Consider the following 16,826-nt stretch of genomic DNA (forward strand, 5'->3'; position numbering starts at 1 on the left):
ATGGGCAAAATCATTTTGGGAATTTTTTTTTATTAATCAACTTAAAATGATTAAGGAATTTGCACTGGAAGTTCATGAAGCAGCATCATTTATGGTGTCTGTTAAGCAGTGCATGTATGCAAGGGCAGTCATCTAAAAGAAGGCAGAGACATAGTGATACACCTCCACTGTGTATGGCAAGCCAGCATGAACTATCCATTATAATGCAGTGGTACAGCAATACATTTTCTTGAAGAGCACCCATCTATCCAAATGTATGCTGCTTTGAGGAATTCCAAAAGCCCAACAAAAGGTTAACATTTCACCAATTAAACATTCACATACTTTCAGTGTTAACAATACCAAATACTGTAGTTTGTCTTCTTTCGAAAGAAAAGAACATTCATTTAACATAAATATTTCTTACAACACAAGATTGAGCCTGCTGCCCAGCTAAATGAGACAAAGATGAGTACATTGCATGAAAAAACAAAAGCTGAACATGAGAAAAACATCTACTGTTCCATGTGTTGAAGTGTGCGTCTTACCTCCACCAAAACAGAAGCAGCTGCATTGACTAAGATGATGAGGAAGAGTTTTACCCTCCATTCAAACGGAACACAAACAATCTGTACAGAGAGAGAAAGCGATGCAACGCTGACCATCAGAGATTATTATTATTTTGTTTCATGTATCTGTAGGCTTCATGTATCTGCAACACTTCAGTTAGGCGCATCTTAATGAAATTACAGACTCTGACTTTATATTATATTAAAATAATGTGTTGAGGTCAACAAAAAAGCTTGATAAAATAAGATGCCGTCTACACCAGAGCCAAGTAAAGCAGCATGTTTCTTGTGTTTGAAGTTTTCTTACCTCTAAAAACATGTCAATACTTTTGACAGGATGGAACAGGAGGAAAAGCAGAAAAACATACAAACTCAGGGCAGACAGCACAAAAGGCCCTGGGGAGAGAAAACACGAGCACAAACACACACAAACCATTTTATAACATATAACAGTAAGTTGGTAACTATTTTAGGACTGATTTATTGAGAAGCATGTTTCTTACAATTCTTGTAGCTAGGCTGCCTGAAGGGTTTGCCCTTTGAGAAAACGATGGCAACAACAAGATACTGGAAGGAGGAGACATAAAAGAGGCTGGTGTTTTCGTAGTTTTGGATGTTGTGGTCGTCCACTTCTGTGTTGTTGTGGTCAGACACATTTAAATGTGATGACAGGATGCAGGCACTGGGTGAGAGGAGAGTTCAATTCAAGAACAATCAAATAACATTGTCAGTCTGTACAGTAATACAGTAATATACAGTAATATGTGCACATGGCAATTATTTAACGGAGCCGTGTGTGGGATTAAGGGGGTTATAGTGGCACAAATTGAATATAAAATTCATAACTATTTTTTCATTAGTGTACAATCATCGGAAACTAACTATTGTTATTTGTGTTTTCTTAGAAGGAGCCCTTCATATCTACATAGGGAGCAGGTCCTTTTCCACAGAGATCACCATGTTTCAACAGTAGCACAGAATAGGCAAACCAAACAACGGCGCGGAGCTCCCTGGCCTGGTCAGCTAGGCTACTACTTGCGCAAGAATTGTCGTCATATTGCAGCGCTTCCACCTCCTATCTGTATCCTGAAGGCCACTAAATCATGATATGTGACTATTCACAAATCATATCTGGTTACCAAATATGTTGTAATGTTAATTTTGTTTGGTTGAGGTACATCAACAATGACAACAGGTACTCACTCTGTAAGTGGTGTCCAAACTGTGTACCAGGACTGCCTTCGGACCCAAAGGAATGTAATGGTCTGGAAGCCCAAGCAGATGAGGATCTGGGTTAGCACAGAGAACAGCAGCGGCCCTGAGATCAGACCTGATGGGGGACGACGTGATACCAGTTCTTTCCACGCTGGATTCAGACTCACTGAAGAAGAGCAGAAAACAGACATTGTGGGTGGGGAGAAGAGACAGTAAGTAAAGATATAGGTTAAGAAAAATCAAAGAACATAATACATGGTAAGAAAAACATTTCACCTTATCCTTGTTACTGTTCTTATACTTACTAGTAAAAACAATGAGGAGGATGATGGCAATATCAATGAAGAGGAACTGGAAGTCTCCAAGGTTACTGAGGATCTAAAAAACAAAAACAACAAACAGTTTAGAGACTGGATTTCTAATTAATTCCTCAGCTAACATATATGGTGGAAGCAGCATTACGTACAGAGTAAAGGAGAGTGACACTGATGTACTGGATGATGCTGTAGAGGGCCATGAACTTGAACACACAGAAGGAGGTGATGAGAGCAGCACGCCCCTCCCTATAAAAGCAAGCAAACACTTACGTCTTATCTCTCCATCCAACATTTAAAGTAACTTTATGTCATGTAGCCATAATAACACAAATATACATAAAAAGCCCTTTTTAAAAAGGTCCCATGTCATGAAAATTTCACTTAGGTTTTTTTTAACATTAATATGAGTTCCCCCAGCCTGCCTATGATCCCCCAGTGGCTAGAAATTGAAATAGGTGTAAACCGAGCCCTGGGTATCCTGATCTGCATTTGCGAATCTGGAATCTTGGCCCTCATGAAGTTACCTCCCCTTTCTTTGCTTTGCTCGCCCAGAAAATGTGGCCCACCCATGAGACAGACATCATGGCTTTTAAACGAGCAAAATGGCAAGTGGTCAAGGCCACACCCCCAGTCTCCACCATGCCCCCCCTCTCTCCTCCTCAAAAGCTACAGACTCAGAAATGGCACATCCTAAGGAAAGCTCATTGTGGGACTGGCTCTAGTGGCTGTAATTCTGCACCAAGGCTGAATTTTGGGAAAGAGACTTCAGATATGGTATTACGGGACCCCTGAGGCCTATAACTAAAAGCATCCAAAGAGCACCATGTCATGGGACCGTTAAGCACTATGAATTTATTGTGGGGCACACAAATATGAAGAAGGAAAGAGAAACCTGATGAGGCTGGGGACACAGGAGATGTTGGGGGTCCTTGAGGTGAAGGGAGAGGCTACTGAGGCCTCAAGCTCTGACAGAGAGATGCCCCCATGAGCCCTCTTCAGAGCCTGTGGATGAAGAAAGTTTGAAATATAAAAGTATGTCCAGACTAGAGCAGCACGATTTGGAGAAAAAGCAAATTTACAATACTGCAATTACGATATAATGGTTTAATGAGTTTACTTGATTATTAAGGAAAATGCAGAAAATAAGCTACTAAAATTTTGAAATGTGTTTTTTTTTAACGTGAACATACAAAGTTAAACGAACATAAGACGAAATACATAGACAAAAATGTTCAATACTTTAAAATAACTTAATATTTTAGAAAATTAAATTAAAAAAATACAAATTCTTAATAAAATCATACATTTCATATGCCCTTATTAATTATGACATTTAAGATGGGTGTAATATACCTAGTGGTTAAGTTATAAAATATATTTTTGTATAACCTCTTCTTCTCGTGTGCATGCTCTGAACCCCTCTACACGTCTGATACTCGCATCGCCATACAAAATATACGCGCTACTGCCTTTACAGACTTTTGTGTACGCTGTTACGAGGGGCGCTCTTAATACATCCCCGGTGAACCCTAATTCAGAGGAAAATTCCACGTAGATTCAACACTAGAATTGTTGGGACTTTATAAATTATAGAGTGTGGTCTAGACATCTGTAAAGTGTCTTGAGATAACTTTTTATGATTTGATATTATAAATAAAATTGAATTGAACACAGAAGCATAAATCAGGCACTAGTGAGAGTGAGAATGGCAGGCAAGTGAGTGACGTCAATGAAAGCGTGGTAAAGTGAGAAAAGTGAACCGTAAGCAGTGCCGGACTTTGCATAGCGGCTGTGTGAGGGAAAGGCGAGAAGAAGAAGACGATTTAAAGTGAGTTAGCAGTAAAAACTAAGACACAGTGGATTCATCTGTTGCTAATACTCGGTAAAATGAAGGGTGTTATACAATGTGGAAACAGAGTGTCACACAAACAGCAGACCTCTTTGTTTACTTTAAATCACAGAATTTTTGGGGTTACGTAATCGTACAGTCACATCACAATTGCAATTAGATTAATCATGCAACCCTAGTCCAGATCAATTAATGTCTATTGACCAGTTATTGTCACACTGATAATTGCTTTTTGAGGGGATGTACATACCCCACAGTCATTCGCTCCGTCTCCACACATCCCCACAAAGTAGCTGTGAGCAAATAAAGAAGAACAGTGACTCGGTGCTCAAAACATATACAGTATATACTGGATATCGTTTTTCAGTTGAGTAAACTCTCAGTCGCAAGTAGCCATATATTGTGAATGTAATACATGTAATTGTTCATTGCTACATGTGTTCTGCATTAATACTTACTCTACGCCCTGCAGCACCTCAATGAGCTGGGTTTTCTGGTCTGGGGCCATTCTGGCAAACACTGTCCCATGCAGCACCAGCTTCAAGGCAGAAAACAGGATCATAACAACACATTAGGTATCATGGAGAGAATAATACCCAAAGAGCAGTAGGAGCAACTTTAACATTTCTACTCCAGTTACAGAAAAGGTTGCAGTGGTGTGTACTCTCATTTAAAAGGCCTCATACCTTTTGAAGCATGTCAGGGAAATGCTCGGAGATGACGGCAAATGATTTTCCATTCATAGCAAAGTGGTACAGCTCTTGTGTTTTTGGCTCATCTACGTGGCACACTTCCTCCAGACTGATGTTCACTTCCTGTTGAAGTAATGCAAGTCTGGATTAGAGTCAACACATTAAAAGTAATCATTTTAAGGTTGCCTGAATAACTTTAGAGTTGAACCAGTTTCTCAGACTGTTAATAACAAATTCCAAAAGTTGAAATAATTTGAATAGTAAAAAAATCAATACTGTAATTACTACTCAAATGTTATTTTTTTAAATAGATAGGTTGGCTAACGTTAGCAAATCTCCCTCTTGTCATGTCACGTCTGATGAACAATATGTTATGGGAGTGAGAAACACAAGGCATTGTGAGCTAATGTTACGTACCGAGTAACGTTAGTAGAGTTAGCTTCAACTTCATAAAATACCTTCTAACAGCTGTATTCTCAGTAACGTGACAATCTGCAAGAAACAGGTTGCTTTTAAATCACTAAAATAGCAGTGGCAGCACTGTTTGGCTTAGTCATCATTAAACTCTATTGTTCGTGTTACTTAGTTTATGACAAATCATTTTGGCTGTGATTTCTATCATGAAGTCATTGTGCTAACATGTTAGCCTTTATAACGGAGCCTCTTCAATACACTTGTTAGATAGTGTTTCATTACAGAGTTCAACATTTTTTTAAACAGAGAGTGGCATGCCAGAAATGCAATGTGCCATGACATAGATCCCTTTCAAGGCAGGCTGATGTTGGATGTCCCTCTAGTGGACAGAACGGGTAACAACAACAACCACTTGCTTATAGTGTCATTGACAATGCACAAGCCTTAGTGTAGTACCTATTTATAACAGGCTGCAGATGCACATTCAAATATTATTTGAATATTTAAAAAATAAAGGGAATTCAAATGGTGTTATAGAGGAAGACTGAAAGCTCTACTATGTAAACAAACGTATTTAGTTGTTTAAACTATATATTTTTTAATATACACTGACAAACGTATTTAAATCACCTTTTCATCGGTTGCTCTTTCTGTCAGTTTTGTGTTTGTGCGAGTATTTGTGTAAGCCTTCGCCCCATTGCCTCACCTCCACACAAGATGTCTTGCTCAGCTTCTCGGCGTATCTCCAGGTAATCTTAGCGGCTTGTCCATCATGGGGAGGGAGGGCATCAGCAATGATGACTGTGTCTTTGGGAGGGATCATTCCACAGTCCCGGGCCACAGAGATGGCGGTCAGCATGTTGTCACCTGGAATGTTTATATGCAGCACACATTTCCTTTTTAGCATTTTTTTCCCCATTAGAAATTCATTACTTCTTTTATGATGAGCAGCTTGTATCATACATGGGCAGGGGATTTTAATAGTGTCAAGCTGAGACAACAAAAAAAAATTGTTCTTTAATTTTACTCTGTTCTTCCCTATTATCATCTGCCTTTCTCACAAATACACATGCATTTAAAAAAAATCTCCTTGATCCATATCTCAACAACCCATATTAGTATGTATATAGTATGGGTATACAATGGTGAATGGAAACAGGAGCTTATTATCCAGGAACCCTCTACATAAAGATTTGGAGACATATGGAGTATGAGAAGAAAGCCTGGTTCTGAAATGGTGTTGTGTGTGTACATCATGAATCACTCCGACCTGTGAAACAACCTTAAGTAGACAGATGAGGTGAAAGCCAAGCAAGGAAGTAAAAAAAACAATGCTCTGGCATATATTGGAGTTAGTTTGTGCCAGTTACACTGAGTAGCCTAGAAAAGTTATTAGATGAGATTTAAGGTACAGCTGAGTAAATACTAGAGGGATTCAATCTTTTGAGGACCAATATGCAGATTATCAAACTCATTATGCTGCCTGTGTTGCATCAGTACATGAGCTTTAAGCAACTACACACAGAGAGAAAAATGAAAATAGTGTGTCATTGCACTGAATGTTTTCTTTTGCATGTCTGTGTGTTTGATTGTTCTACTTAATGGCCATATATTGATGTCATTAGTAGTTTAGTTAAAGCTTGTGTAAATGTGTTTGTGTGCGTGGTCTCACCAGTAACCATGACAGTGCGGATGCTGGCTCGGTGGAGTTCCTGCAGCACCGCTGGTGTTTCTGCCTTCAGCTTGTTCTGCATGATGATCAGACCCAGAAACTCCATGTTTCCCTCTATGTGATCCCTAGTTTAAAGAAAAATAAGTACTTATTTGCCAAGATCAAAATACCTAAAATACAAGAGGGACTCGCATTCATTTGCTCCCAGTAAATTACCTTTTTACATTAGTACACAAAAGGATTTTTATTTGAAACAACATCCCCTTCACCTAATGTTTTTTATTTATTTATACGTCATAGACTAGAGGAATGCAGGGTGACAGAGTAATTTTGGCAGAGTAATTTTGGCAGTGTAATGTAGCGTGCAAAAAAAGCTTGAAGTTCTCTGGATAGGTTTAAAATGTAGTTCAAAGGCAACATTTTTAACAATATGCAGTACACTACCTGTTGATGTTCTGCACTTTGTGCCAGGTGAGTTTGGATTCAAGTCGACGATGAGCCAGAGCAATGACCCTGAAACCCTGCTTGGTGTAGCCCTCCAAAATCTCTGCAAAGTTTTCTGGCACTGCAGAGACAGAGACATTGAAATCCACAAGTCAGGGCTGGGTTTTCAGTGGTTCCCTACTCTACAACCAGATATAATTATCGACTGAAATTCCATTATCGGAACAATAATCTAATTATTGTGGTTATCGGCCAATACTGTGTCTAATCTACTAATGTATCGTGTATCCTTAAGAATAATACGTCTTAGTGCTGTTCACAACCATAGCCTCCATAGTTACAGTTACTAGACCTCACCTGTCTCTTTCTTGCAGAGACTAGCCACCACCTCTGGCGCCCCCTTTGTGTAGGCATCCATACGTTTCTCGCCCAGCAGACGAGCCACCACACACATCCTCTGGAGCGCTGAGGAAAAGGGAAACTGGCGCACAATACCTATCTCATACGTGGACTGCACATGCACACCCGCAGAGACACACAAAAAAAGAAAAAAAATTCTTCATCATTCATGTCAAGGAGATAAAAATGAAATGTACATCATGGATAATGCTAATAAATGACTCATTACAAAATTACTATTAATACGATATTGGATGACGTTGACAAAATCTTGACACCTATACAGATTAGATCCTCAACTGTTTTGATACTGAATAATAAACAAATTGACTAAGACTACCAAGACTTTTTCATTAACTGGCAAACATTAGTAAATAGAAGCCCAATATTTATGCTCAATTTTACAGCTCTTTAAAATCTAAACTGTTTATTCGGCTGGAAAAAGAGACATTTGATGAGTAGATTTTCAAAAAGGAAGAAGGTTACTTACCGAGAGCTCATACAGTTCCTAGAATGAGAAAAAGAGAAGAGTGGGTCATGGAAAAACAAACCAATCATTGTCAGTATTACTAATGTTTCTATTGTTATGCTAGGGTGGTAGTGTCCATTTATATTGCACCAAGGCACAATAATATGTTGGTTTTAAATATAGCCAATATACTAAAATGGTGTCATAAAAATGTTAAAGAATATATGTACAATGCCCTTTAACTGCACTCCAGCTCAAACATTTTATTAATATCATTAGATTGATAGATCTGTATGTATTTCAATGTCAATGTTTGTACTGAGAAAATCTGATTTTGGACATTTTTCAGTCTAGCTGAACGACTAGGTTGAAGTTCATACCATGTCCTGCTCTGGTGATACAGCAGGCTCTGGGGGCAACAGCTGTTTTGGTGGTCGAACCACAGTGGGCATGATACGGTTGTGAAGAGAGGTTTCTTCCTCAGTGGCCTCCTCCAGGATCTAGGCAGACAAATAATTAGGGAAATAAGGTTCAGAAAAATGTTGATGCAACCACAGTAAGATACATTAAGAACGTGCAAAAAAAATTAGGGCTATCAAAAATGAATGCAGTAATAACAAGTTAACGTAAATTTCTTTAAAACGCCAGCATTTTTTTTTTGAGGCAAGCATGTTCTGTGATTTGGACCTGGAGTTGCTCCTTAGTTGGGACAATCAGGAAGAAATACAGCAGTAACGTTGTGGATGGCTAGCAGAAACCTAACGTGTTCTGATGATAAAGGGATTACCAAACCAAAGTTCAGTTTCAAAGCCCTTCCAGATAGTTCTCTCAACAAGACTAAAGGTATTTACATGTACTCCCAAGTTAACTATGGACAACAATTAATATTAAATATTGTAATCAATTAACAGCTCTAGTAAAAATATTTTACACAAATAAATTTTAGATTCTTTAGAATTCTTTGATTTTCATTAAGGGTGGTCTGACTAATAACTTTCCACACTGTGCTTTCCTGACCAACATTATGCTTTTGGTTAGATACGGAACAGCTCACCCAGCCTGTAGCCTCAAACATTTTGAGGTCCAGCGGGTCTCCGGACAGCTGACCCTCTATTTTAGTAAGAGAGTGGCAGGTGGCCATACAAGCCACAAACTGGGACTTGACAAGATTTTCCTTGTATGCATTTTCCTCTGACAGGTGGAAACTAGAGAGGCAAAAGAAACACTTATTTTCATGTGATATTACATGTTGAAAATAAAATGATTCCATAACCAATATATTTCAATGACATGTATAAAAAAAAAAACTATTATAAAGGTAGCATTGCACCACAATGTCTAGATTTATACCATTAATTCTTGCCTAAGAGATATGCATATAATTTTTCTAAACATAACCTCAAAATCAATAAGTACTAGTCTTGATGAACGGATATAACTAATCATCACTCAATATTTCTGCACATCACAATATCTGCCAAACAACTGAATTACTGTACACAGAATAACAAATTTCATAAGTGGAAACTGGTTGCTGAAGATTTTGTTGATATCTTCTGGTTTCTAAATAACTTCAGCTGTGTGAGACAATCACAACACAATCATCCAAGTTCATCATCAGTGAGATTTCAGCATTTGGAGGAAATAGAAATGAGGGAAATGAGACCTTCAGAAAAAGATGTATCAGTAATTTCCAAATCTTTTCCACCAGGTAATCGGCGAAGTAATACAAGCACAGCAATGGCTAACTAAAACAATGACTTGGGAGTTCTTTGGTATGCAGTGGAATGCATTAAAACAGTGGATGTTCCACGTTTGATAAATTAGAGTACAGACCAGCTTACCTGCCATTTTCAACCCTTTGCACTCCCCACAAGTCTAACCCATCTTCTGTTAGAGTTCCAGTCTGTACACAGAAAGAAAGAAAGCAGAACTTTAGAAGGAGAGTTTGATTGAATTGAATCAAATCCATTTTCTGAAATCCAATTACTCAAAATGTTTTAGCCCTATTACTATTCATATTTTGGTGTGTATATTTCTTTATATTTTGTTTGTTTCATGTGTGTACATTCTTGTTGGTCTCCAGACAATAGAGCCTGTAATTAAAACTTCTCTTCTTCAGCGATATGTAAGGTAAGTGCCTACTTGCATTGCAAAAACAGCAGTTATACCAACAACAAGTACTCACTTTGTCAAAACAGACCAGGTTGATTTGTCCGCAGATATTGATCCTCTGCGGGCTGATGCAGAAAATGCCAAGGTGTTTGAGGCGTCGCTGTGCGTACACAATGCCAGCTGTCATGGCGGCTGGCAAAGCTGGTGGCACAGTGATGGTGATGATGTCCAGGGACTCTATGATGATGGTCTTAGCTGGCTCCTGGGCAGGCAGAAACAAAAAAAAGTCAGGAAGCCTTTGTACGTTTAATAATCACTTGTCATTGTTCACCACCTCTACAGTGATAAATCAGCACTTCTTAGACTGGTAATGATTCTCAGTTCACGCTCACTCATTGGTTGAAGGAGCAGCTAAAATCCTGGTTTCACAGTCTGTGTCACATTTCCCAACATAAGCTGTCAAGCGCCACTTGTAAAACTGAACAGTGTGGTACAGTCTCGGCACGTTTCTCCTCTGATTGTTCAAGTTAACAACAAATCCAGACCAAGAACTCAAATGACCTGCAATCATACAACAAGCATTACAGAGAAGGAAAAACTAACGTCTCAAACAGTTCATGTTTTTCAGCACACTGTTATTCAGAAATGCTGTTTGTTGTTAAAAAAAAAAAGCTTTTGCACAATGTTGTACCAAGGGACGGAAAAGCAAAATAACTCCTTTTCACCCATCCTTTACTTCTGAAAGTCTAAACCTATGTCTACCTGAAAATCAGAACATTGGCATTTGTTAAATCTGCTCGTCGCCTCCTAGATTACCTTCTTCAGGATGCTGAGGACAATGGAGTAGACAAAGCCAATTCCAGCCACAGCCACCAGACACAACAGGAAGAGGTAGGCATCACGGTACAGCTTGAAGTCTGTAGGTTTTGGGTAAAGTATGGAGCGCACCAGCTGGCCTTTGGCCGTGCTAAAACCTGCGTGAAGAAGTTGTTATGGAAAGTTCTGAGTGGAGTAAAGTGTTTAATTGACTTTATACTTGTTTTTGACAGGGGCTCAGGTCTCTAAACTGTGATGAACAAGGATTAAACTGCAAAGCAAGTAATATGATGGCTTCCTGAATGAAAGGGACATGCCTCTGAAATGCTGCATTTCTCTTGTAATGAGCAGCAGTAGAACCTGGGATTTCTGTGTCTTTAGATAACAGTCTTTTTATTGTAAGTCTGTTACAAAGCCTTGCATTTCAGTCAACTTCGTTAAGTACATCTCACTCTATGAAAGTAGCATCTCCAGCAAGACACTGAGGTCCTTACACGTTGGGTCAGCATGTCAGTAGGTTTACGTCATAGATGCAATTCTCATACTATTTAGTAAGTCGTGTCTCTCAGTAAAACTCAAAAGAAATTTATACCGATTTACAGATCTTTCAAACACTACCACTTCTAAATACATATCCTCAGACACACATCTACCTGTGCGGACCACCACAGCTTTGACCAGTTCGCCTGTGTAGAAGCGGGTCTGGATGACGTGGGTGCCACAGAAGAGTGTGTGCCTCTTATGATCCTCTGTGTTATAGGCACTGTCATCCTCCTCCCCACTCTCTCCAGGCAATGGGTTGGGGAGGTTGGTCTTTGTCACAGGAACACTCTCACCTGATGAGGCAGAGACTGATATCAGGACATGCTGCTGGGAGATTTATAGGAAAAGCATTTTGCTGTTTGGAGTCTTCTGTGGTCGCGTATGTACAAATATTCCAAGTGTCTCTCTCTCGTTCAACTTCAATTTTTAGATGTCGCCTCTAACCTGTGAGCATGCTTTCATTGACGATGCAGGTGCCGCTGACCAGCACGGCGTCACATGGCATGATGGTCCCATTGCTGGGGATGACCATCACATCACCCGGCACCAGATCAGTAGACAAAATCTCTTCAATTTCTGCCAGGAAGGGGGGTGCAATGGAGGAGTGGAGAAGGTAAACGGGTGCATTAAATACAGACAGGTGGAGTGCAGTGTTGATAACAAAATAGAAGACAGAAATGATGAGTGTGAAGAAAGGTGAAAAGTGTGTAAATAAGCCAACAGTAGCAGATGGTGAATGTGGGGGTGAGAAAGGAGATATACTATGTGTCAGAGCCCCAGAGTCTTGTTCAGCACATTTCTCATTACTCACTCCTCTCTAGGCAGCAAGAAAAAACCTGAAGCATCACAAGCAGTGGTCTGTGCAGCAAATGGATGCATAAAGAAAAGTATAAACGGTGTACAAACATCCACAGGAATGTTTCTAACTCCTTCTGAGCATTAGTTTAATTTAGTCCTTTGGCCAACTGATGGAATTAACTTTAATTGGCTAAAAGACACCTGATGACACTGCCAATGCTAGTGTATCACGTCTGCAGACATTATCACCTATTTTAAAAAGGAGTTCAGACATACATACAAAAGCATGTGGAGAACTATTACTGAGTGTTTTTATATGTATACACATTACGTATGCTGTCTAACATGCACACGCTCTCCAATTCTGGATTGTTCCACTTTAGAGCTGGGACAATTTTGTTGGCGTCATTGATTACGCAAATGCGTCGACACAAATCATTTGCGTTGACTCGTTGCTTAGAAATCAAAAAATAACATGGTTGCCTCCAGCAACAGTGCAAGTATGGATTCCTCGCACGTATCCACACGTGGAGAAAAAGGCTCCCACAAAGTCTTTTAAAGTGTGGGAGTATTTTACTCTTACTACAAACAACGACGTAGTCGTCTGTAGACTTTGTAACATGATCCCTGAGTCAGGATAACAGCAGCAAAACACCCTAAGTTCTGCTCACCTGTGCTTTTCCAGCTTCTCCCGTAGCTCACCCGTATACAGTATGTCCTGCACTGTCTTCAATATTTGATTAACCAGGCCAGATTGTTTCAGATATCTCACGAGTCCTTTATAAGGTTAGTTACTACGGCCCACGTGTTATAAAATTCTCGGGTTTAAATTGGACTCATAATTTCCTTAGAAAGGAGAGAGAAAAATAGCCTCCTGAAAGTTACTTGAAAAGGTCGTTTGTTTTATTATTGGATTTATTTGAGATATGGGATTTCAGATATTTCTAAAATTGCACTTTAATATTGTAAGATTAAAGGGAGAATGGCTTGGATGTTAAACAAGAGCTTATTCATTATTTTTACCTTCCATTGCAAAAAAACAAAAACAAATACAGTCTACTCTTTTTGCTTTTAAGTTTTTATTTTTGTATTCCTCAAAAATAATTATTTAATTGTTGACTTGATAGCCTACATCTGGCTTCAGGTTGCGCTACAAATTCATTCTACAAGAACAGTGCAGCGTTACACAATTTTAATAAATAGAAATATAAACCTTATTGAAATTTGTTGTGTGTAAATTGTTAAAGTACCACGCCACCATTTGTTGAAATAGGGCTCATCACGGATTCTCCTAGCTGTAGATAGGTAGGCCAACGCATTTTTTATTTATTTATTTTTTTTAAATCACAGTGCATGCATTGTTTTAGTCCGGTGCAACACCGGAGAACATCAGCAGCACCGCCGCTAGTTAACTTTGTGTAGTGAATGGAATCCTATCCTGCCGGTTAGCATGTTGTGAATATCAGTGAACCAACAAAAAAAACAACAACAACCTAATTACTTCTTTCTAGATCCTGAATGACCGGTCAGCCTTTCAGCTCTTCAGAGATTCAGAAACGTGCTGTATTTGCTGGACTTACAGCAGCAAAGAAAATGATTGCAACCCGTTGGAAACCACCCCACGACCTGTCTATCCGCACGTGGACCATTTCCTACTTGGATGTAGTGTATATGGAACTTTCCATAGCGTGGATTAATGGAGCGCCGAGAAAAACTCTGGCAACTTGGCAGAGCATTGCAGACTCTGTGAGGTCCTCTAACTTGCACAGGTGTTTGGTCCCTTGTCTTGGGTCTGTCTGTGTGTGTAGGTTTGTGTGTGTCTGTTTATTTATTGGTCCTGGGACACATTCCTTTATCCAAGTGTATTGTTTGTAACTGTTTGATTTTTTTTTCCTTTTTTTTTTTCCTTTTTTTTTTAAATTATTTTTTAAATTGAAAAAACAAACAAATCAGAAACAAAACAACCTAATTTCTTCTTGTGGCTTGCATTTTCACAACGAGTACAAATAGCATTGCAAATTAAGACTAGATGATTTCCTAAGCAGATATTGATTTGGTACTATATTGGGTGGAAGCACAGCAAAAGCTTTGCTACAGAGATCACGCAGCCCCTTAAACCCCCCCAACATCCGTCAACATACCCGTGAATAGCTGGCTATTTATCCTACAGTGGACAGTGAATGCCAATGAACATGGCGGATTTTGTGAGAGACAAAGAGGATGACTTCTCAGACAGTCAAGATCCAGAAGCATACCTCTAGGAACCAGAGTTTTTAGAAGAGGAGCAGTGTGCTTTGGAAATAGAATGATAGCCTGTGAGGCATCCTGAAGTCCTCAACTTTTTTTTCTTCCAGTGTGATAAAGTCAATGGGAAAAACGGTGAATGGACCCAATAGACTGTTGTCCACAAAGTAATTACTGTAAACATGACGCATTGTTATTGTACGGGATAGATTGACCCATATTAGACCTGTACTCACACAAAGTTGCTGCGTGATATCTCTGCGCCATGTAGCAGTGCTTCGGCTATGCTTCCACCCAATATAGTCCCAAATCAACATCTGCCTAGGAAATCATATAGTCTTAATCTGCATTGCTATTTGTACTCGTTGTGAATATGCAGGCCACAAGAAGTAATTAGGTTGTTGTTGCTTTTTTGTTGGCTCACTTTTACTCACAATATGCTTACCAGCAACATAAGATTTCTTTCACTACGCTAAGATAACTAGCATCGGTCCTGCCGGTGTTGCACCGGATTAAAACAATGCATGCACTGAGACAAAAAATGCGTTGGTCCACTTATCTACAGCTAGGGGAGCCCGTGATAAGCCGTATTTCAACAAACTGTGGCATGTTACTTCAATAATTGAACAATAGTAAAATTATCGCTAATTGAAAAATAAATTGTTAGATTAATCAAAAAATGAGTTATAGATTAATCGAAAAATGTATTGTTAAATTAGTTGACTAATCAAAAAAATAATTGCTAGATTAATCGTTAAAAAAATAATCGTTTGGGACAGCCCTATTCCACTCTAGCAGCCATCTGAGGACAGCCAAAGAAGGATGATGATGATGATGTGTAATTGAGTTTGGCCAAGCGCAGAAGGAACACACAGGTTTGGTTTGAAAATGACTCTTCAAAAGTAGAAATATTATAAATCATGCTGTGTACTACTATTAAAATGACTTGACAGAGGCCATCTGCAAAAAATAAATAAAAATAAAAATAAATTGACAAACCATTGCTGGCTCGGCATACAGACACACGGACAACACTGTGAGTTGCCACCATATCGTGAAGCATGATGTATTGCTGGAAGAAAGAACACAGAAAACAGATGAGAAACAGAAATTTGTATAGCAAATTGCAAGGCAATCTGGCAAGTAGTTGTTGAGGTGTCTTGCTCTGGATCAAAGTGTTGGATGAAAGATGTATGGATGGACGGAAAACTAATTTGGTCAAACAGAAGACAGATTAGGCCCTGTTGTGGGAGGTAAAAATAATAGTAAAAAGCTGCCATAAATGTGTCTTAACGTGAATAAAATGTGCAAAAACAAGTTTCAGACTACAGTAAACATAATCCAGTGCACATGCACACATAGCCTTGTTCATGGATCTCATTTCTCTTCCAATTCCATTTAAGTAGGTCTTGCCAAAACTATGAGGTCATATAAATGTCTCTGGATTGATAAAGTGTCTCAACATTTTGTGGAGCTCACCTTTTTGATGGTGTACAGAGAGGTAGCTATGGATATGACCGACATGAAAAGGATGGCCACAGCATAATAGTAATACTCATCAGCACTCCACAGGATCACGCTGAAGAGCTGGAAGATGTAGAAAGGGTTAAGTACCTGCAGGAGGAGACAGAGATAGATTAGTGTGGCAAATGCAGAGGTGAGAAAAAGAAGACACAACTGTTGTTCAGGACATGACCAAGATGCTATCAGGATATTGAGGGGAAAAATCTGCTTAATTCAAATGATCAAGTTCCCATATTTCCATATATAGTAGTTATTTATGAAGCTTGAGATATTTTGGTGTTACATGTGCAGGTATTTTAGCAGTGTTTCATGTGTAGGGTAGCCTGGTTGACACCAGACACTTCTCAGTTGTAACTGAGTGGGTCTGGAGAAGGTTAATTCCAAACCCATTTCCAAAGGGTTGTTACCAATGGACACCGCTCAAATGCCTCTGGGTGCAATTGGATAGACCTAATCCAATCAGAGCAATGTACAAAATTTGTTTCACTGTCGCTGTGCTATCGTCAGCATGTAAACCCCACCTCAACATTTGTGATTGGTGCCACAATTTGGAAAAATTGGAAATGGGCTTGAATGGGCTCTTGGCCTGACTCAAATTTGCCGGATGTTCGTCAGGGTGTTCCCAAGCTATAGGTGTAAGGACAAGATACCACAAACTAAGTGTTAAATAATAGTGCCAAAGAGGCAGTGTGGGACTAGCCCATTGGGTAATGTTACCCGAATTGTTTGAACGTGAGCTGTGACATATTACTGTGTTGGTCTGCAGG

The 16,826-nt window shown here is 39.2% G+C and overlaps 1 protein-coding gene across 3 annotated transcripts in view; it reads right to left on the reverse strand.

The window, feature by feature from the left end:
- Positions 1-16,826, reverse strand: part of atp13a3 (ATPase 13A3) — a 42,474-nt gene that overhangs the window by 8,040 nt on the left and 17,608 nt on the right. For all 3 annotated transcript variants that reach the window (XM_032527104.1, XM_032527102.1, XM_032527103.1), the window contains 24 exons: positions 16,015-16,149; positions 15,535-15,607; positions 11,938-12,069; positions 11,604-11,786; positions 10,951-11,108; positions 10,208-10,396; positions 9,864-9,925; positions 9,074-9,224; positions 8,400-8,519; positions 8,041-8,058; positions 7,509-7,662; positions 7,152-7,272; positions 6,708-6,832; positions 5,742-5,902; positions 4,616-4,744; positions 4,388-4,467; positions 4,180-4,222; positions 2,973-3,082; positions 2,230-2,326; positions 2,069-2,141; positions 1,752-1,929; positions 1,052-1,230; positions 856-944; positions 528-608 (listed from right to left, as the gene is read on the reverse strand). In XM_032527104.1, the coding sequence (XP_032382995.1) occupies positions 528-608; positions 856-944; positions 1,052-1,230; positions 1,752-1,929; positions 2,069-2,141; positions 2,230-2,326; positions 2,973-3,082; positions 4,180-4,222; positions 4,388-4,467; positions 4,616-4,744; positions 5,742-5,902; positions 6,708-6,832; positions 7,152-7,272; positions 7,509-7,662; positions 8,041-8,058; positions 8,400-8,519; positions 9,074-9,224; positions 9,864-9,925; positions 10,208-10,396; positions 10,951-11,108; positions 11,604-11,786; positions 11,938-12,069; positions 15,535-15,607; positions 16,015-16,149 (2,841 nt within the window). The remainder of the gene's footprint in view (positions 1-527; positions 609-855; positions 945-1,051; positions 1,231-1,751; positions 1,930-2,068; positions 2,142-2,229; positions 2,327-2,972; positions 3,083-4,179; positions 4,223-4,387; positions 4,468-4,615; positions 4,745-5,741; positions 5,903-6,707; positions 6,833-7,151; positions 7,273-7,508; positions 7,663-8,040; positions 8,059-8,399; positions 8,520-9,073; positions 9,225-9,863; positions 9,926-10,207; positions 10,397-10,950; positions 11,109-11,603; positions 11,787-11,937; positions 12,070-15,534; positions 15,608-16,014; positions 16,150-16,826) is intronic.

This window comes from Etheostoma spectabile, chromosome 9, assembly GCF_008692095.1.
Source record: "Etheostoma spectabile isolate EspeVRDwgs_2016 chromosome 9, UIUC_Espe_1.0, whole genome shotgun sequence".
Taxonomy (NCBI): Eukaryota; Metazoa; Chordata; class Actinopteri; order Perciformes; family Percidae; genus Etheostoma; species Etheostoma spectabile.